This window comes from Neomonachus schauinslandi, chromosome 9 (assembly GCF_002201575.2).
Source record: "Neomonachus schauinslandi chromosome 9, ASM220157v2, whole genome shotgun sequence".
Taxonomy (NCBI): domain Eukaryota; kingdom Metazoa; phylum Chordata; class Mammalia; order Carnivora; family Phocidae; genus Neomonachus; species Neomonachus schauinslandi.
In genome coordinates this window covers 111,893,276-111,915,056 of record NC_058411.1, presented here as the reverse complement: position 1 = coordinate 111,915,056, position 21,781 = coordinate 111,893,276, and the positions used below count along the sequence as shown (strand labels likewise).

Sequence of the window (21,781 nt, the reverse complement as noted above, 5' to 3'; positions counted from 1 at the left end):
CACTGATCCCATGACCCTCTTCAGTTTACCCAGGGGGTCACTGTCCCTGGGTCACACTATGTCCAGCTCGTAAGAATTGGGCCTATGCCCCAGCTGAGGGGCCCCCTGGCCTTGGGCGGACTAATGGTGCTCAGAATGGGGTGGGGATGAAGGGACAGATCTTGCTGTCCCACCAGGCCCCAGGAGCTGCCAGAGCCAAAGCTGGTAAAGGAGCCAAGTAGTGTTGAGGGTGGGCGCCACCAGAGGTAGAGGGGAGAGCTCGGGGGCAGGCAGGACAGGAGCTGCTCCAGCTCCCACAGGAGGTAAAAGCTGGTTGGGGTCCTGGCCGCCCTCCCTCAGATCAATGTGGGGGCACGGCTAGAGGTGGGGCCTCCCAGGCAAAGGAGAAGACTCTGATCCACCTTTGCTGTGTGGGCTGGGCCCTCTAAGACCACACTGGGCCCTGGTGACCAGGGACCGGAGGAACTGAGACCAAGGCCACCTGGGGAGGTGAAGGCAGGGCTGAATTCAGGAGGCATGGAGGGTAGGGTGCCTGGCCTGTTGGAACCAGGGAGTTGGGCTCAGGGTGTGCTCACTGAGGATCAAGAGCAGAGACTGGGGGTGCCTGGATGGCTCAGTCATTAAGCATCTGCCTTCAGCTCGGGTCATGATCCCAGAGTCCTGGGATCGAGCCCCGCATCGGGCTCCCTGCTCAGCGGGAAGCCTGCTTCTCCCTCTCCCACTCCCCCTGCTTGTGTTCACTCTCTTGCTGTATCTCTCTCTGTCAAATAAATAAAATCTTTAAAAAAAAAAAAAAAAAGCAGAGCCTAGACCCATCCCGGGCTGGAGCACCAGGCGGTCCTGCCCCTGCACTGTGGCTTCCCAGTCAATGCAAAGTGCATCAGGGCTAAGGCTTTGCAGGCCAGGGACCTGCATGAAGGGAGATGGGAGGATCTGGAGATGGGGAGGTTTTGGAGACCTGGCCTCATCTCAAGAGCCCTTAGGCTGGGTGGTGTAGCTTATACGGAGCACTGAGGGACTATCACCCATTTGCATTTTTGGATTCGGGGAATCTGTAGTCACCTGTACGGTGTAGAGGAGCAGAATGAGGCCATCCTGCTCCCTCCCCCAAGTGCTGTCCTATCAGCCTCTCCCAGCACCTGACGGCCATTATGCCCCTTGTTTGGGTCAAGGCAGAGTCCCAGGCAGGCCCCTGTGAGAATGGGGCTCTGAAACCAGAGTGGGGTGATGTCCTGAAGCACCCGATCAGGTTAGGAGCCAATGACCCCCTCTCCCCGCCCCCCCTTTCCCAGCCTTCCCTGAAGGAGGTGGGCTTGGAGCTGGCCCGGATGTGTGCTGAGCTCCAGAAAATCTGGGACCCAGAGCTGGAGGGGCTCAGCAGCGGGCCGCAGAGGGTGCCCAGAACCTGGTGTTCAGCACCCCTCCGTCTCTGTGCTTCTGCCAGGCCTGCATGCCCAGGGGGCCCACGGTCCCCTATGCCCAATCCCCCGTGCCCCTGACGTGCCCTTCCCAGACTTGGTCAAACCCCTCCTCACCTCTCACTGCTTCTTTCCCCCCTCCCCAAGGTGGCAGAGAGCCGTGCCAAGAAGCTGAGGGTAGAGCAGCAGTGGTAGAAAAGTGAGGACCATGGAGCGAGGGGCACCTGGATCTGAGGGGCTCTGCAGGGAGGAACCCCCTTCCCTCACAGAGGGGCTCACAGCTCTCCCCGCTCCCATAAGGATTTGGGATAGATAGGAGAGGGCATTTGGGGACATGCTAAGAGAGCCCTGTCATCCCCTGGGTGGGGGGGACACAGTGCCAGGCCTGGGACTTGGTGTATCTCCTGGTCTGCCTTCTCTCTGAGGAGGGGAGCACAGGGGAAGAAGCAGGAGGGGCATGGCGAGGAGTTAGGACATCTGGGTTCCTGGGCCTGGGGTCACGAAAGAAAGGAGGGTGGCCTTCAGAGCCAAGAAGTCCTGTGCTCGCGTCAGCTCCACCACGGACCAGCTCAGTGAGCAATGAGCAAGTCTGCCTTCTCGAGGCCTCAGTCTCCTCATCTGTAAAATGGGGATACCACCTTACCTACCTCAGAGGATCATGTGAGGATTACATGAGACGGTGCGCCTGGCTCCGTGCCTGCTGCCTGGTCCCCCTGAATTTCCCCTGGGGTCCAGTTAGGGTGAGTCAGTACTAAAGTCATAAAACCATGGAGGTGTGCCCAAGACCACCTGCATATAGGGCTTTAGTCACAAAGTCTATTTATCTAGTATTTCATCAACAAGGCATCATTTACAATTAATAAACTCAGGAAACAATGTGCTGTAATATGCAGCCGCCAATGATAGACAATGTAGCATGTTCCACTGCCTGGAGCAGCTCCTGCTTTATACTTGAATACCGTGGAGGTCCTCATCTTTCTGACCCTGCATGGAGGAGCCTCATGGGATGCGGACTTCTATCTTTTGCCTCAACTGCTCTCTGGGGACCCCTTAGAGAATGGGGTCAACTCCAAGAGTTCTGACCCTCAGGCTGAACAGGGTCCCCAGAGGGCAGGAGCCGGTGCAGCTCTGAGCATCAGTACTCTAGCACCGGGAGGGCAGGAACCTCCAGCCACCTCTCAACCCCTGAAGGTAATAGCTGGGGACTCTCCAGAGAAGCAAGCAGAGTGACCCCTGCCTCCCTGTGAGACCCAGGCCCAGTTTCTCTCTCTGCCTTGTCTCCCCATCTGCAAGCTGGGGGTGGGGGTGGAAACAGGCCCAGAGGGTCCTTCCAGCTTGGGCCTTTGCTGATTCTGAATGGATTCCTCAGCTTGCCTCCCCTTTCCTGGGTAGAGCTGGAGTTACTCCACACCTGGTACCTGCCCTGCCTCTCTGCCCTCTATGGGCTCAGCTGCTGCTTCATCTGTCCCCAGATGTCAGACAAAGCCCAAGAGCCAGGGAGGAGAGGTCTGAGAAAAGCTGGCAACCAGGGCAGCGCCCCGACTGGGGGAGAAAGGTGGTGTGGAGACTGAGGCGTAGAGTGTCACTCTGCCACACAAGAGACTGAGGTCCGCCCTTTGCCCACAGTGAGCTGACAGCAGACTGACAGGCTTTAGGAACCAAGGGTGGGCAAGGACTCCCCGGGGAGAGGGGAGGCCTGTATGGCTATGCCTTTAGCCCCCCATGCCAGGGTTTCTGTCAGGCCTGAGCCACGGGACCTGTCACAGGTGGCTGCAGTCAGAGGCCTCCCTGTCCCCTGCCTGCCATAGAGGGCCTGAAATGCCCTTGTTGGCACAAGGTTCCTGACTCTCAGTGGATGAGGGCACCTGCCCTTTCCCAGGGGGGACCCTGTGGCTAGGAGTAGAGCTGGGCAGGGAGTGGCCAGTGGGGTTCTGGGGTCCTTGTGGGGCTTGTTGGTCCATTCATCGCTTTGGTGCCAGCAGAATGATGACCACGGGCCTTCTGTCTTGCTGGTGAAGGCCTTGGGCACTGGGCTTTAGACTTTTCAAAGTGAGTTCTGATTCTTGTGATCTATAGATCACTCTATAGTCCCCATTTTACAGATAGGGAAACTGCCCAGACAAGGGCAGTAACGTGCCCAAAGTCATATAGCAAAACAGCAGCTAAACCCCCTGGTTCCCCTAACCTGTCCCAGAAAGGTGATTTCTCGTTTCTGAGCTTGATAGAATGGCCATCTTCAATGGCCACAGGCAAGGGTGACTTAGAGTTAACCTCCCTCGAGGTCACCTGACCATTTTTCTCTTTCTGAACTTCCTTCCCTACCCTGCTGTGTGTTTCCTTGCCCTACAGAGCTCTGTCAGCGGGGCCATGTGCTTCCAAAATTGGAACCCTACTCAGCTCCGTCACTCTACTTAACTTCCGCCATCTACTGACTTAACTGAAGCAGAGTTCTGCAGAGGGTGAATCTGGCAGGGTGGAAGGACAGAACACCTCTGAGATTGTTTCTCAGTGTCGTTTCTGCAAAATGTTCTCTGCCCTCCCTGCCATTCACACCACTGCAGTGGGGCTGCTGAGTTCTCAGTGGGTGGGTCCAGCACTGGGTCCTGAGCCCAACTGAGCCAATGGCCCCTTCCTGATCACTAGACTTGAGACAAAATCGTAGTCTCTCCAGGGCTGAAAACTGGACACAGAGAGAACTTGGGAACTGTCAACTGCTGTTTTTCACGGCAGAAAAAGCTTAATTTCAGTGAGAGCAAATGGAGCCAACAATTCCCAGGAAGTGGAATTGGGATGGCGAGATTTTGGTTCAGCCCAGGAGGTCTCTTGTATGGAAAAGACATAAACTTGACTTCTGGGATGGTCATGTCGCCTTGCTCTGTGGCCGGGGCAGCAGGGCGAGCTGGTCTTCAGAAGGAGAGGAGTACGTTCCATTGGCAGCGCTTGCTGAGGCCAGCCCCAGGTTCCACTGTCCTTGGGGTCCTCCACACCGGGAAAATAAGTCCCTCTCCTTTCTGCTTACATGGGCCTGAGTGGTTTGGGTCCCCTGCCAAGGACCCAGTGCGCTCCAAACCAGAGTGCTGCCCTCCCGGAGGGCCCTCCCTCAGGCCAGGCACCCACCCTCCACCGGCTCACTCCCGCAGACCGGCTCCTGTTTGCTTTCTGCCACAGAGGGCGACCCCGCCACCCGCTGGCCTTCTTGTCTGTCCCTGTGTCCCAGCTGCTGCCGGGCTTTGTACCTCACTGTTTCCAAGCGCAGCAGGGCCCCCTACTCGTCCCGGTCCTGCCTCTCTGGTCGGTTCCTTCTTCCCTTCCCTCCGGTGGTGATTCCGAACCTTTTCAGAAGCCGCAAGCCACCAACTCTCCTTTCCTTCCGGGCAGGGACTGTCAGGCGAAGGCGCAGTCGGCGTCTGGGCTTCCCTCCCCGCACCTCACTTGGTCGCCCCGCCCCCTCGATCCCATTGGCTATGTGGAGGGCACGTGACCAGCCCTGACCAATGAGGTGGGGGGAGGTTACGGCGGGGAGCCGGGACGGCGTCTCTGGAGCACCTTGGGGCTGCTAGTGGTCGGCAGGTGACTCCCGGCCGTGCAGAGAGCAAGGGGGATATGGGCAGAACGGAGCCTTGGGACAACTAAACACACCCTCCAACCTCTGCTTCCTTCTGTCACCGGGCTGGGTCGCCCCCGCCCCTCACTGAAGGGAGGCACATGCAGGAGAGGTTAGGGCAGCTGATTAGTCCATTCCCTGCCCTGCCATTCACTAGATGTGTGACTTTGAGCACATTCCTGCTCTTTAGTTTCTTCATCTGTAAAATGAACAAAGTCACTGCCTCATAGGGGTGTGGGTGGAGTGGACATAAGACACTGTGTGTAGACTGCTTAGCAGTTGTGGGGAGGGCAGACTTTGGGCTCTGTCGCCACTGAATTAGAAGCCCTGCAAGCTCTTCTCACTAGCTAAAGAACTCAGCCTAGTTACTCAGCTTCTCTGTGCCTCAGTTTCCTCATCTGTAAAATGGGGATAATAGTCTCATCTCATAAATGTAGAGGATCCAAGGAGTTAATTCACGCAAAGAACTTAAACAGCACACACCAGCCTTCAGAAATTTGCTCTCAGGTCTCCTGGGGGCATCCTTGCAGTTCCTCTGGGGTACAAACCTAGGAGCAGAATTGCTGGGCATGTGTCACTTTACTAGGTAATGCCAAAATGTTTTCCAAAGTGGTTAGACTAATTTACACTCCCTGGCAGTCTGTGAGAGTTCCCATTGCTATCCATCCCTGCCAAAACCTGGCATTGTAAGACTAAAGTTTGTGCCAATCTGATGGTGTGAAACGGCTTTCTGCGCATTTCCTTGATCACAATGAGGTCCAGCCATTTGTATTTCCTCTTCTACAAAATACCTGTTCATGACTTTGCCCCCTCTCCCCAGCCCTTCTTTTTGCCCCCCCTCCCCTTTCTTAAGATTTTATTTTTTGACAGAGAGAGCAGAGCAGGGGGAGCAGCAGGCAGAGGAAGAGGGAGAAGCAGGCTCTCTGAGCAGGGAGCCCGATTCGGGGCTCAATCTCAGGACCCTGAGATCAGGACCTGAGCCGAAGGCAGATGCTTAACGAACTGAGCCATCCAGGAGTCTGCTCCCCCACCACCCCAGTTTGTCATTTTAAATACCGGTATCTTTTGGTAAACTCTTTTGGAGGGTCTAATTTGAGAAATTCTTTCCTTGCTCAAGGTCTTTAAGATGTTCTTCTGTATTTTCTTGTTAATTCGAAATGGGACGGAATTGCAGTGGCCTGGCACTTTGTTCTTCCTAGATTCTCCAGGTCTGTCAGGAGCCTTACGCATCTGCCACTTTCTCCCTCAGCATCCCCCTGCAGTCACAGAGCACTGTTTCCACCTTGGAGGTCTCTGGACCCTGCTTCTCTTCATCTCTGCTAGGCTAGGCCCGCTGCGGCTCCATGTGGCAGCTCCCTGCTGTGTCAAAGGAAGCTGTCAGATGTGATACCAACTACTGGTTACCAGTTATTAAAGGACTGGGGATGCCTGGCTGGCTAAGTCAGTAGAGCAGGCAACTCTTGATCTCAGGGTTGTGGGTTTGAGCCCCACGTTGGATGTAGAGATTATTTTTTGAAAATGCACTACAAAGGTGCTTGGGTGGCTCCGTTGGTTAAGCGTGATCCTGGGGTCCTGGGATCGAGCCCCGAGTTGGGCTCCCTGCTCTGCGGGGAGTCTGCTCCTCCTTCTCCCCCGACTTCTGCTCTTTCTCTCTTGCTCAAATCAATCAATAAAATCTTAAAAAACAAAACACTAAAGGACGGTTCATTTCTTTCAAAAGGTGTTTAGAAATCAGTGAGAGAAGCTCAAGACTGTCCCAATGTCTCCCTCATCTGCTAGCACTTCCAAACGGCAAAGAGGTTCCCATCTGCCTGCCTCAGAGGGCTGCACAGACAGGTGAGGCATGTGTTGTTGCGGAAGAGGGAAGCTATAGATCCCCCATGCTTTCTCTCCCTGCCTATTTCTTTTGGTTGCACCAAAACTGGGTTGTAGCCATAGGATGTGTATCATGGCAGAAAAAAAGGCTGAGCACTCTGGGGTCTCGCTGCCCACTGGGAGAGTCACAGAAAGCACCCAAGAGACCTGCTTGTGTGAAGAGGTAGAGGTTTATTGAAATATAAACATTCGAGAACATGTAAGATAGAAAATAACCACCACATATACAGACACTTGCTGCAAGAGGACGTCTGAGGTATTTATCACTGCCTAGGCTACCCATGTGCTAGAACATTTTCCTGGTCAGAGTACACATAGACGGGGCGGGGGGGGGGAGCCCAGAGCGGCCCTGGCCCACAGCCTGCCCTGTGCCCTTCAGGGAAAGCTTCTCTTGCCCGGGGCCCTGCTCCTGGGACACCTGCTGGCATCCCCCCTCTTGGGCTTTCAAGCTGTGTGGGGAAGGGGAGAGGATCCAATGACCAGAAAGCCACAGTGCACTGTCCCTGCGTCCTCTGGCTGGGAAGAGTCCATCCTTTGTAACCAAACCCCTGAGAAAGACACACTGGCCAAATGTTGCGACACTTTCAAGTGGGCCCAGCGCCAGCCAACTGGGCTCCTCCCTGGCACCAGATCCCAGACGCCCTTCTCTGCTCACCACCTGCGCTTACCTGGTGGGTAAGGTGGGAAGGCTCCTGAGGCCAGAAGAGGGTCAGGCCCCAGTGGACGGGGCTGTGTGAGTGTGTGGAGCGAGTGTGTGGAAGCCTGGGGAGGGGAGCGAGAAGATGAAGTCCAGCAGAGCTGCAGCTTACCAGGCTGAGGTAGCTGTTTTGTGCTCAAGCTTTTGATTTCCTTTTCCTTTCATAGACAGGGCCGAATGCTAGCCGCACCAGGGCTCCCACCAGCGATGTGGCCTGTCACCATCAGAGCCTGATGATGTCACAGTGGGTGGTGTTCTATGAGCTCTGCAGGGCGTACTCAATGAGAGGGGAGCCCTGTGTGACAACCACTCATCTTTCCAACATGGGAGCAACCTGCTCCAGCCCAGGGTCCCAGAGGAGGACGGAGTTCACAGCATCCCCTTATCCCCTGGGGCAGCTCAGCCTCTCTGGCCTGCCCCTACCCTGAGATGGGAATGCTTAGTGAAGGGCAACCATTCTGTCCCCACCGTGGGGAGCCAGGGAGGGGTGTGCGACAAGCCTTGCTCCGGCAGGAAATGGGTCAGGGGCCATCTCCTGAACAGTGTGGTCTCAGGACCCAACCTTCATGAGCATGGGCCTCTCGTTCCACCGCTTCCCCCGCCACTGTGATCCCTGAGTCATCTCTCCTGCCTGCCTCCCCGCCTCCTCACTGGGGTCTTAGCGAAGGGCCGGAGGGGCTGGGGTACCAAATGTTTGCTCGGCTTTGGGGGTGATCTGCTTTCATTTCTTTGGTGCTACAGTAACAACAATAAAAATTAAAAACAAAAAAGTCAGCAAAACACATAAAAAAAGATTTCAGAGATGCAAATACTTCCTGAAGAATCAAACATCAACAATTACAAATCTGAGGTATTTCAATGAACCTGACATCAGCAGGTTTGGGGATGCCGGGGCTGAGGTGGCCCCATGAGAAGGGAGGGCCCAAGGGACAAGTGGGCTGTTTTTGGGAGAGCTGGCCAACAAGGGCGAGTGAGGGCGTGAGGTCTGGGAGGGCCAGAAAAAGGTCAGTGTGAAATGGGTGCCAGGGCCTGCCTGGGCAGCCAGCCCCCTGAGGCTCTGCCTCTCCCTCAGCAGGTACCCGGTAAGCCCTGGGACTTGAGGACTGCCCTTGTGTGCCCCTTTTCCTGGGACCACTAAAAGGGGAGTATGGGGCCCTGAGGACTGCTTCAAGACTTGGATTTGAGGGACCCACACCCCTGGAACCAAACATGGTAGTCAAGGCGGGTTAGGAGAGCCCCATCCCATGCTCAGCAGAGAAAGGCCGTGAAGGCATGGTCTTGGCCCCTAGCAGCCCCACGTGGGAGTTAAAGATTGGAGGACTGAGCAGGGGAAGAGGCCAGTGACCCTGGGGTCCTGACAGAAGGCAGGGGAAGGGCAATAAATTAAAGGGGAAGGGCTGTGGAGGGCCTCCAGCCCTGTGCTGGCTTACAGATTGTCGACACACTGTGCCCAGGACAGGAGGTGGCCTGGGAACCCGGGAGGAAGCTGGACGCCCGCAGACCCTGCCCGGTTCTCCAGGGCGATCCCTGATTGGACAACGCTGCCCTGTCCTGCCCCTGCAGCCTCTCCCTGTCCCCAGAGTACAGCAGGACCTGAACGGAGCCTGGACAGACGGACACGTCCAAACTCTCAACATCTGGCCAAATGGTGTTTGACATGGGCTCCGTGAGATGAGGTAAATTCTGTGCATCAACCTCCTCCACTCTCAACAGGAGAGTGGGGTGTGGGGAGCTGGGTCCTGCCCCTCAGAGGGACCAGCTGGTGGAGGGCTCGGCGCTGGGGGTGCCCCGGGACGAGGTAGGACTCGGCGAGCAGTGGGAGCTGCTGCTGCCGCTGGCGCTGCCACCCAGGCTCTGGGGGGCGGGCCCCGCGATGAGGTGGACCACGGGCTTCTGGGCAAACAGCACACCTGGGGGGGGGGGGGGGGGGTGCGAGTGTGAGCAGCTGAGGAGACTCGGGCAGGCATGCGCTGCCTGACCCAGCGCGGGGCTGCGCTCCTCCGCACCCCGCGCTGGCCGCCGCCCGGAGTCCCAAACACCTTCCCCCAACACCTTCCCCCTTCGGGTGCTCACGGGCCCGTGAGGGGGCAGAGGTAAACCATGCTTTTGAGGAGACACAACCAGTGCTCTGCGGGCGCCGCTCCCTTCTCCGGCGGGTGGTGGGAACAAAGAGAAGGTCAGAAGGCAAGGGCGAGCAGGTCAGGAAAGGCTCCGGGGGAGAGAGCAGGCCTGGGCGCGCAGAAAGAGCGGCCGGAGGAAGGGCCGGCGTGCCAGGCAGAGCTGTGACAGAGCCGCGGCGGGGGCCCAGCAGCGTGCACTCAGGGCCGGGAGAGAAGGGAGGCCCGTGTGCCTCTCAGGAGGCGCGTCTTACCCTGCACTGTGCTGACGGTGACGCCCCTGGAGGTTTTACGGGGAGGGACAAGATGAGATCTGTGTCTTACAATGCTCTCCGTGGGGCTGGGAGAACAGGGGCGATGGAGGCCTGCAAGGAAGCCACTCCCACAGCGGGGAGAGGCCCAAACCAGGGTAGCGGCGGTGCGGGCAGCAAGAGAGGGGGAGAGAGCAGAGTAGCGGGGTGCGCTCGGCTCTGCGGGCTCCCAGGAACAATTTCCTGGTTCCTGGCCTGCACTGACAAAGGGCACAGGTGGGATGGGGACTGAGGCAGGTGAGGTCTGGGGAACTTTCACCTCTCTTCTGACTGCTCCCCATTCTGAGAGAAGGAGGTGTGATCTCCTCCTTTCTCCTGAGAGAGGGAGAGGATTATCAGCTCCAGACACGGATCCCCTCCTTCCCTGCTTTCTCCGTGGACCCCCTCACAGCCCCCAAGCCTCCTAGGCCACCGAACACCACCAGATGGCAAAGGGCACCTAGGCCTTGCCTGCCGGCTCGCCTGGTCTCCTCGAGGGGCCCCTGGTGTCAGGCAGAGACTTCTGAATGTGGCCTCCGAAGCACCAGCCATGCGGTGACTGGCAGGCAACTTGGCATCACTGCTTCTCTGCAGGCTGCCTCCAGGAGCTCTGTCCCTTCCCTGGATGCAACCCTGATGCCCACCGCTGGTGGCCCAGCAGAGATCCAGAGCATGAGGCCTGCAGTGTGGTGCCCCAACGGGGCCCAGCCCCCAGAACAGGAACATTCAAAGGGACAGAACAGGCCCTGAGGAAATGCCCCCAGTGTGACAGAATGTGCAGCTTTAAGCCCCTCCACCGGGCACCTCCCGAGCCCTCTGTCCAACATGAGGCTAGCATGCCTGGGCTCTCCGGCCCCCACTCATCAAGCTGCTCTTAGTAAGAGTTGGCTGGGCTCATGCCGAAACTCACACCTAAACCAAAGAAATGGGGGTGGGGAAAGGGCTGGTTTCCAGCAATTGGAAAGACTCGGTAGAAGTGCTAAACCAACCAGCCAACAAACAAACCACTGCCCAACCAGACTGAGAAGGACAACTGTGAAGGACTGGGCGAAATCCTACAAACAGGGGCTGCTTCTGCCGCACTCAGATTCCTCTGCCTGCATGTCAGTCCTTGATCCATTTTAAAGAAAGGGAATGACAGGCGGTGTTTAGGGAGAGCGGGGTTGAGCCGGTCCGAGGAGAGCGGTATGTCACAGGTGGCTTATGACATGATGTTTAGGGCATGGGTAGCTTCACACTGAAGGACGGTTGTAATTAACGAGCCAGCCATTGGTCCAAAAGGGTCAGAAGGAGGGTTTCTATCGTTCTGTCAAAGCTGGGGGGGATGTGTCATCCAGTTAGCAACCCTCAGAAAAACCACTTAACCTTTGGAACCTTGAGACTACATGCAAGAAAGCCACCCCTGGGAAGGGGGTTCAGATGGGAGGGTGACAAGCAGGGCCAGCCAGGACTGCCACGCTGTGGACCTCCCTCAGAGCTCCAAGAGCCTCACCTGCATAGGTGGTGCCATCGATGTCCACAGACATGTTGATGCTCCCGATGCTGCCAGTGGCCAGGTTCAGCGCTGCAGCCGAGGCCTCTGATCTGTCTTCTGTTGGGGACAAGGGAGACAGCGGGCCTGGTCAGGCCTCCCGGCACTGCAATGTCCTCTCGGAGACTGTCCCACTCTCCTGGACTGGCCACAGCTGGCCGAGGCCTCCCACTTCTAGAAAGCATCCGTACAACCTTCTCCTGAGCATCAGGTCTGGCAAGAGAACCCAGACTTGCCAATGTCCTATCACTTGCTTTCCCCATTTTCCGCTGAGCCACTTACTTCCCCCGCTTCCTCTGTTGTCCAAGGAAAGGGATCACAGGCAGCAAAGCACTGACCCTGGCTCCTGGCTGTGCACCTACACTTTCAGCATGACTCGGCCAACCCTAACTAAGCGCCTACCGACCCATCGGGCTGGGGAACCGGAGATGAGGAAGACCCAGTCACTACCTCTGAGAACCTGCCTTTCCTTCTCCTCCACTTAAGCGGGCTGGGTCCTCAAGGAGAGGGTTTGCCTGCCCAGTGTGTGGCCCGTCACCTGTGACCCATTTCAACCTGACCATCTGTGAAAGCTGCAGGTGCTGGTACCCGGGGCCTCTGCCTGGCTCAGCCCAGACTCTGCCCTTTCACCATGCAGCCAAGAATTCTTCCGGATGAGCTGTTTTTCTCTTAGTGTCTGGCTTGTGCAGGACCAGGGGCACCGGCCCTGAGAGGGGCACAGAGCAGAGCTGTTGCCGCCAGCGTCCTTCTGCTCCTCACCTGGGGACAGGGGGGCAGGGAGTGCTGCCTGCGAATACGCACAGCTCCCTTCACACCTGACTTCTTCCCATCACATGCTTGCTGAAGTTTGTTCTGCGACAGTGTCAAAGGCAAGAACGGCAAAGAAAGTGTGGGGGCAGGGGGAGGAGGGAACAAGGGGCATGGAGTGTGTGATTCAGGAGAGGACAAGGCAGGGCACCTGAAAAAATGAGGAGGGGGAGGGAAGGATGTCAACGATGCTACCAAACTTGTATTTCCTCTTTTCCCCTGGTTCCGGAGGGTCACAGGCAGCCTGGCCTGAGGCACTCAGGCCCCTCGTGGAGGCTTGGGGATGGAGGGGCTGCCTTCCGCCCAGAGCCCAGAGCCCAGCTCTACATCCGGGGAGGCGCTGGGGGGAAGGCTGAGCCCTTTCATTTAGACAGATCAAAAGGCTGGTGAGGAAGAGGAGCACAGCAGCTGTCCCTGAGGGCCTCTGGCCCCTCCTCCTTGGACTCCTCTTTTTTGCCAGAGAACAGGGCGCTGCCTAAGGCAATTTTTGGTCAGCTTGGTGAGCTGAGATCCCAGTGGCCACAGAAGCACCATATGACTTTCTGGCCTTGAGACCGTTCTGGGATGTGAACCCCAGTCCCAGGATGTGAACGGGCCCTGGAGGGGAGCCCAGGTCGGCACCCAGCAGGAGGGGAGGCCCTGCCCAGGGGCCTGGCGCTCACCCCTGCCGTTGATCCTGATCTTCATGGGCAGCTGCCGTGCCACGCTGAACAGGCTGCGCTGGAAGGCCTGCTGCACCAGGCGCTGCTCCTCCTCCGACAGCCTGGACGCCTTCTTCTCGGGGGGCTCCCCTGACTCCAGCCGCTCCCGCAGCTGTTCCAGCGCGGCCGTCCGGGTACCGGCCTGCTGGCCTGCCAAGGCCACGGGCACAGCCAGGCGATTTGGCACGGGCACTGTCGTCACCGGGATGCCATCACCTGGCAAAGGCACAAGCGCTGGACTGATTCACGATCCCCCGCCCCGCACCTGACAGTGGCCTCTGCCACTCCCGCCCTGCCCACCCTCCTCCCCGCGGGGCCCTACAGACCTTTCCTGAGAGTGGTTGCGGGGGGTACCCGAGGGCTGCTGGCATTGGCGCCACTGCTGGAGCCCAGCCCGAGGATGGGGAAGCGGATCTTGGGTGGGGAGAGAAGGGCAGGGGTCCCGGCGGTGGCGGCAGCAGGCGAGTAGCCCAGGAGGGAGGAGCTGTAGCTGGGCCGCCGGCCCTCCCTCCGGTTGCCGTCGATGGCGGCCTGGAGCTCGGCCGGGGAGCTCAAGGCTTTCTTCTCACACTCATAGGCATAGAGATACTTCATGTACCTGGAGGGAAGGAAGGAAAGGAGGAGAATAGTCCAGAACGGTACCAGAGGCCACTCAGTTTAAGTTTATGGGTCTCTGTGGGACAGGCCTCTGGGACACAGGACCACTTGGCAGAAGAGAAAGGTCCAGGGTGGCCAGATGCCCTGCCCCAGGCCCCTCTAGCTGCTACTCAACACTGTACCAAACTCTGCTCCAAATGGAGGCACCGTTCCTTAAGAGAAATAAAGAACATCATCACTCATGTTTCATGTTTGTTTTGGCACCGTTTTAGGTGCCATTTAGAAATGTTTTTGCAATGTCTTCCTGGCTCCTGGATGCCCTCACCATTCTGAGTCAGGCTGGTCAGGTAGGAGCACTGTTTCCTGTCCCTCTTTGCATCACATGTCCCAAGAAGCAATTCTCTACCCAAGAACCTTGAGAGAAGGACTGCTGTACTGATTACAGCTCCGTCCCCAACTTCTGCTGGAACAGTTCCAAAGATAAAGCCCTTCTCCTTTTCAGCATTCTGCCTCGCTGATGCTCATTCCATATTCTCCGGAGAGCAACAACTAGTGTGTGCCAACGAATAGATTCCCCTCAGCCCTCATTCTCTGATGCTACTCTTGGTTCCCCTGCTCCTAGGACCCCCATAATTAACTCAAATGATGACAAAAATAGGTCCCAAATCCCAGGTCCTCTGTTGCCGGGCAAGCAGAGTGTCGGGTAGGAAGGGCTAGGCTTAGGGTGGAGGTGCCGTGTGGAAGATAATGTCCTGGAAAGAGTGGCTACGGGGCCAGAAGCCCAGGGGTGAATCTCAGCTCTACTACTACTAGCTGGTATGGCCTTGATCAAACCACTGAACCTCTGAGACTCAGTTTCTGTTTCTGAAGAATGAGACAGCACCTACCTCACAGGGTTGATGGTGAGGTCTGAAAGAAACAGAATGGCAAAGTAGCCTAGGCAGACACTTGGGAAACGGTGGCTCTCATGATCACTTAGGTGTAGAAAGGGATTCATCTCAGAAAGCTCCTGGCTGCACTGGGAATTCCTCCCATCTTGCCCACTGTACTGTGGAATTTCCTTCCTTCCTCTCCTCTAGGTTAAAACATCCCCTTTCTCCAGCCTCAGCTTCCTTTCCCTAAGGCCCCGGCCACTCACTGGGTCCTCAGGGTAAAGGCGGCGCTGGTGATTGATGTGGGCAGGTTCAGGCCTTTGGTGATCTCCCGCCAGATCTTCTTGTTGATGATCTCTACCAGGCCCCCCTTCTCTGTCACCAGCTTATACAGCATATACAGGTCCAGGATCTGCTTGGCCATGATGGGGATTCGGTTGATGGGGGTCCCTGTGATTGTCCAAATAGAGAAACAGAGGGTTGTGTCATCAAGCAGAGAAAGAAGACATATGCATGTGACCAGCTTTTGCAGAGTTGGAAATATGTTCATGAATCTGCTTTAATCTGACTCAAATTCCCAAAGCTGGAAGCTATCAAGACTAGCTGCCAGTTCTCCTTGGGATGAGCAGAAAGACCGGTCTGACTCAGAGGCTTTGTGGTCTTGCTTAAAACATGAGCCTCTGGCTATATCTTCCCATCTGTAAATAAGAGGGCTGCACTAGGTGGCCTCAAAGTTGGGTTTTTGTTTTGTTTTGTTTTTGGCGAGCAGGATGAGTCCAGATTCTTTCCTAATGATGTGGTAACTCACACCCCTCTGGGGCCTTCAGAAGCCACTTGAGCGGTTCCACCACCCACCTGCACGGCTCCGGTGCACTCTGTAACAGTACCGCCTGCTTCCTCCTCTCCTGCGGCAGGACAGAGAGATGTTTTCTCTCCTGTGTCCCCACTGAGTCAAAGGGGCTGCTGGACACACACAGGTCTCCAGGGGGATGCAAAGCCACTGAACGACTCTCTCCCCACTAATCGCTCCACCCCTCCCTGGCCTCTGAAAGAGGGAGGGTCAGAGCAGCTTCCGCCACTGGCCCCGAAGGGAAGTGAGAGGAGCAGGGACTTGATTAGGAAGCCTGGCACCAGGCAGGAAGGCCCACTAATGAGCACCAGGGGACGGCAGGGAGGGCGGGCCCAGGGTCCTTCCACAGGCCGCTGGGATGCTCGGCAGGAGGCGTGATGGATGACTGTCATTTGGCAGCCTCAGGATTAATGATCTGGAGGTCAGAGGGGAGAATTCCACAGGGAAGGGTCACCGTCCGGGGCAGGGTATGAGACTTGTTGCCTTTTGATGGCAAACTCCTTTTACTGTACACAGGCTGCTCTCCTCTGCCTCGGCCCCCTCCCACCACCCAGTCTTGCCGAGGTCTCGCTGACTGCCTGGTGGGCGGTGAGCCAGCCTGATTTTCGAGCAGTGCTGTTTGTTTCAGCTCCTCCTGCTTCTTTCCCCTCAAGGAATGGCATTTTCTTCCCAGCCCTGAAATGCTGGCCTCAACAACTCTTTCACAGGGTAATTCAAGCAAGAGAATGGAGCAAAGGGTCCCATGAAGAGCAAGCAGCATGAACATGGTGGGGGGGGGGGGGTGCTGTGTGGCAGCAGTGTGAGGAGGGGGCATGAGGTCTTCAAGAACTCCGTCTTGGTCAGCTGGTCCTCGGAGGGTCAAACACAAAGGGGTCATAGTGTTAGATCCAAAGATACACAGGTAAAAATAACAGAGGACTGTGGGTACCCTGCCAAGACATGCAGCTTGTGTTGGTTAACTTTTTCTCTCTGTGCTGCTCTGGACAATAAATCTGATTCCTGACATAAGCACAAGAGCCTGGTCTGGCAGAACTGGTCTCCTGGTAGGACCAGGGCCAAGGTCCACCTCCTTCTGGAGGCCTGTCTGCCCGAGCACACTCATGGTCCAGGCCAGTTTGCATCCTCATGGCATCACCTGGAGACTCTGGAAGGACCACTCTCAAGGTCCCCTCACATTTCCAGAAGCTTCTAGGACATCTCCACGGTGACCTGTTCACTTCCAAGTCAGAATGTTCACACTGAGCTCACCGTTATCCCCAAAGCCAGCCCCTCCTTTCTCACCACTTCCTCTTCTTCCAGCAACACCATTGCCCTCTGAGGTCTCAGGCAGCACTGGCCCCTCTTCGTTCCCCATCGCCCACGCTGAGGTGGTTAGGAGGCTCCACTGATTCTTCCTTGGCGGCGCCTCTCAGACGTATCTTCCTTTCCGCCCACGGCGGCCTCTTACCCACGCGCTCCACCTGCGCACTGCGGCCACCACGATGCTCGCGTCCTTGTTCCACACCACAGACCCTGACACCTGCCCAGTCTCATCACCCGGGTCCCCCACACCCCTTAAAAGATTGCCTGTGAAGTATTTCAAACATCCCGACGACGCATTCTCTCACTCTTTAGCTGGGTCTCCTCATGACCCTCCCCAGACCAGGCTCATTTCTACTCTACTCTCTGCTTTGTGCTTTCCCTCATCAAGCCTAACGTGACCTGCCTCCGCTCAAATCCTCTACACATTGGCCTTCAGGAAGAATCTTCTAACTATCCCAGTTCAGGGGGATTTCTTCTCTCTCAGAATTCCTATTACAAGCCCTACAAGCTCAGCAGGTAGTCTCTAATCGTTTTACGTACATTCACCTGGCATCCTAGGAGGATTGTAAGCTCCGTGAAGGCAGAGAGAGACTGCTTCCCCCTCACCATGCCCTTAAGAATTATAGTGTTTAACAGATTAAACTGTTGTGCAGATGGGGGGAAAAAAGGTTTCTCACAGTCAAAGCAACCAGCTATGGGTTACCCAACTGGGACCCTCTGACGCATTTCTGTCATGCTTGTGGTATGCCCGCCAGACCTGTCACCAGCATCACGTGTCTGATGCTGACAGCCCTGAGCAGAAGTCACCTTCTCCTCTCAGGTCCCAGCAGGTTCATTAGGGTCACGACCCTTAGTAAACAGCCTGGGAATGGAGGCCCAGGGTGCGTAAGCTCTTTGTGTCCACATCCCACGCAAAGTGGACAAGCAGCAGCAGAACAGATGGAGAGCCAGGGGGGTTGGAGAAGGTAAAGAATCTATGACTGCACTCAGTGGGGTCGAAGGGATGAGGAAGCAGGGGTTAAAGAGTGAAATATAGCTGGGTCTGTGCCATACACAGATGGGCGCGGCTGAGTGTGTAAGATCAGGCAGGGGGCTTGCCCAGCCCATGCAGTGCTGTCTTCCAGAACAGTCACCTTGGGGAACCAGCTACCCTGCGGTTTTGGAAACCCATTTGCAAATGGCCTTCTGAGTTGGCATTATTTTCATTAGAATCTCAATGGTGGTAAACCTTCAAACATAAAGGGTGTATTTTACGTTTAGAAATGGTCGTTCATGGAGGCAAGCCAGGAGAATACGAAGTGACCAGGCCGTTTACACTGATTTTATTTGAAGATGAGGTGTAGTCGTAAGCCATGAGAGGTTCTCAGGTGTGGCTCACACTGCTTCTGGAAGCAACCCCCTAGAGAGGAATTATACATTTACTCTGAGTAGTCACTGCACTGTCTAGTTATTTGAGGTGGCTTCTTTGAAAGGTAACGATGTTATAGTTGTAGAAATTTCATGAAAAATGCGCCTTTTTATAGTCGTGGAGTGTGACTGCATGAGGCTGAGAACTGCTCAGGGCGGGGGAAACAGAGGTAGGTATGGGAGCTAGGACAAGGAAGGGGAAAGTGGCATTTGAAGTCAAGACTGTAAATCTAACCAAAAAGTGACTTCTTCCCAGCCCCTCTGGGGAGAAACCACAGGTCTGGGGTACACTGGCACCAGGTGGTGGGCCCCACAGTCCTGCTCTGTGGTCCAGCCAGGCACCCTGGTTCAGAGATCAATGGATAAGGAGACTGGGCACGTTCTTCCCAGAGTCTGGCCCTCTGTGAAACTGCGAAAAATAGCTCCCAGGGCAGGAGGCCCCCGGGTGCTGTCAGAAACAAAGCTGAGACTATTCTGAGTGCCAGCTCGAAATGACGGTATGGTTTTCTCAACGTTATCCAGACAATCCAGGCACAAAACCTGTCCTGGCTTCCATTCTTCTGACAGCCAAGAAAGAGGCTGGATCCTCAGGCTGGTCTGTCTCTACAGTCTGCTCTAACGGACCTGGCACCCATCTCCCTTGTCCCAAGGAGACTCAGCTATGAAGAGAGAGGGGGAGAAGGCCTTTTAGCTGAGTTTACCTTCTGAACGAGAACCAATATATCATACTGAGGGGTGGGGATGAGGATTGGACATATTCAGGTCTCAGTTTCTCCATCTGTGAAATGAGGAATTTGGATTAGATGACTTTCAGTCCCATGAGTCTATGAATAAAAACTTAAAACAAAAATTGATAGTCGTGATTATTACCGAAGGGAGGGTGGCTTGGTTTTAGGAGCTTGCCTGAATTATGGAATAATGTTGCCAAGTGACCTTGAGATGGTGGTTTAGGAACTTCTCCTAGGAAGGCCCCTGTGTGGCCACAGACCACAATGTTCGTTCTTTCCTCAACCTTGAGGGGAAGAGGGGTGTCTCTGGCCTGCTCTCTGGGCTGGATTAGATCTTCCTCTAAGGAGGCTCTTCATCTGAGAGGTGACAGGTCTCTGTCCACAATAAATGCAAAAGCAACCTGCTAAGAACCAGGAAGGAAGCAAGCAGCCACTTCAGAGAGCACTCTGTGGGTCACTGGTGTTGGCCCTGCAGGAGGCCGAATCTCCGCCCCCATCACGCCTCCCAGAGGGGGTGTGAGTACCTGACGGGGAAGCCTGTGTACTGTCAGTCACTGCTATCAAAGCAGGAGCTAGGATTGAGGGTAATTAATCATGCTCCTTCTGACAGGAATCCAGGGCCTTATCTGTACCCCAAGAAATGCCGCTGGTCTCCAGTTCCCTCCTCAATAAAAGAGACTGACAGTTCCAACAAAGAGGGCCCTTATCAGATTTCAGCCAGGGAGCCTGAGGCAGCCCAAGGGACAGTGTAGAAAAGGCTTTTATGAGGGCCAGGGACCCAGCGAGGCTGTGGGGCTCCTGGGGCTTTAACCCTTGGGTGGTGGGAATGCTGCTGGGCACGGGCACTCGCAAGGCCAAAGCTGTCATCAGGAGCTTCCAGCCAGATGGAGCCAAACAAAAAAAAGTCCTGCTCCCTGGCACTTTGCTCTCCTTCCTGCCACTCAGACTGTGGAGATAGAGCTAGGGGTAGGGGTGAGGGCAGACGGAGGAGATGGCCTCCTTGGGCACTGGAGACAAAGATGGGAGATGGCAGGAGTGTGGGAGGGAGGGCGACTTCCTCCCCACCGCAGAGAATGGGCCCACTTCGATGATGACCAGATGCAATTGGGGGCAGGGACCCCAGACAGAGTCACATGGCTGCCTTCCTGCCCACTGATCAGGGGTGAGGGCCCAGGACCCAGGACACGGCCCTGCCAAGGACCCTCGCTACTTTTTCCTGGCTTTAAAAAAGATCATTAATCATTTCCATTGCCTGTCAAGAGAGCTGGGCGGCCGAGCGGAGAGCCTAGTAGAGTTAAGACCCATGTGAAGCAGGGAATGTGCACAGGCAGACAGGCTTCCTGTCCATTCCTCTGCATATTAATTCTTACCCTGCTCTGGTCCTGCTGCCCAGAAACAGGCAGAGAAATGACTGATTTCCCTCCTAACTTGTTTACGTAGAAAATACTTCACCCTAGGAAACGGGGCAGCCGCGTCTGGCAGCGTGCAGCACAATGTGCAGCCGACTGTTCCACAAAGCAGAGCAGAGGCAAGATGGACAAATATTGCCATTTTGCACTGACAGGTGTCTCGAAGCCTTCCACCTCTGATGTCCCAGTGAGCAGGTCTAACAGATACATTCTATAGTGCACTAAGCTGAAGGATACAGCTCACTGGAGTTTTACTTCTGTGTACACTCCTGTAACCACTCCTCAGATCAAAATACAGAATGCTTCCAGGGCCGCAAGAAATTCTCGTGCCCCTTCCCAACCAATATGCATCCCCCACCTCTTCCCTCCCAGGAGGCAGCCATTATCCTGACCCGTATGTCTGCAGGTGATTTTCTTCAACTTTGTATACGTGTAACTATGTCATATCTACTCTCTCATGTCTGGTTTCTTTTGTTCAACATTAGGTCTGTGAGAGCCCTCCCGTGTGTACAGCAGTTCATTCCTTTTTGTTGCGTGTGGAATTCCACTATAGGACTGTGCCACCGTTTGTCCATTCCACCGCTGATGGACGCTGGGGTTCTTTCCAGTTTTGGGCTCTAACGAATGGTACTGCTCTGAAGACCCTGGAGATGTCATTCAGTGAATGCAGCATTCATTTCTGTTGGGTATACGCCTAGGAGTGGAGTTACTGAGTAACAGGGTCGGCCTATGTTTAGCTGTAGTAAATCCTACCAAGTACATTTCCAAAGTGCTTGTGCCCATTTATACTCCTAGCAGCCAACCTGAGAGGTTCACTTTAAATTCCTCACTCTTTTTGGTACTCTAGCTCAGACTAATTGCTTTAGGTGAAGGTCAGTGTTTAATGCTGTCTTTTCCTATGGCTAATAATCAAATGAAGGTTAGGGCTGTGCTGTCTCCTTTCTCAAAAACTCTGTTCAGAGAAGTTGGCCAAGGGTTAGAAGGAGGCGAACCACTGGGTCTTCTCTGCTTTGACTGCTGCTGATCAACAGACTGACTGGTGTTTCCAGGAGAGGGGGCAGAAAGTTGGCTGGGGAAAGGCTCAACAACTCAAGGGCCTTTTGGCCTGGGGAGTGCATGGCTGTCTTTCATTGTCAATCCGTGGCACTAGCTTCTCAAGTGTAAGTGTGACCAAACCCCTGCTTTAGACTTTTCCTGCACCAACCCTTGGATGAGGTACTAAGTATTAGTTCACCTGGAACAAAGACGGCAAAACTATCAACTCCATTTTACCAAGTGCTAAAAGTATCAATAAAAGATTTGAGGAGGTGGGCGTCTGGGTGGCTCAGTTGGTTAAGCGACTGCCTTTGGCTCAGGTCATGGTCCTGGAGTCCCGGGATCAAGTCCCGCATCGGGCTCCCTGCTCAGCAGGGAGTCTGCTTCTCCCTCTGGCCCTCACCCCTTTCACGCTCTCTCTCTCATTCTCTCTCTCAAATGAATAAATAAGATCTTTAAAAAAAAAAAAAAAAAGATTTGAGGAGGTGGGGGGCACGCCTGGGTGGCTCAGTCGGTTAAATGTCTGCCTTTGGCTCAGGTT

The 21,781-nt window shown here is 55.4% G+C and overlaps 1 protein-coding gene across 1 annotated transcript in view; it reads right to left on the bottom strand.

Annotated features, from left to right (window-relative positions):
• Positions 1-9,193: 9,193 nt before the first annotated feature.
• ARID3B (AT-rich interaction domain 3B) overlaps positions 9,194-21,781 on the bottom strand; it is a 47,433-nt gene continuing 34,845 nt past the window's right edge. The window contains exons 4-8 of the mRNA XM_044918117.1: positions 14,776-14,959; positions 13,367-13,638; positions 13,002-13,256; positions 11,494-11,592; positions 9,194-9,504 (exon numbers count right to left, since the gene is read on the bottom strand). Coding sequence (XP_044774052.1) covers positions 9,341-9,504; positions 11,494-11,592; positions 13,002-13,256; positions 13,367-13,638; positions 14,776-14,959 — 974 coding nt within the window. The 3' untranslated portion in view covers positions 9,194-9,340. The remainder of the gene's footprint in view (positions 9,505-11,493; positions 11,593-13,001; positions 13,257-13,366; positions 13,639-14,775; positions 14,960-21,781) is intronic.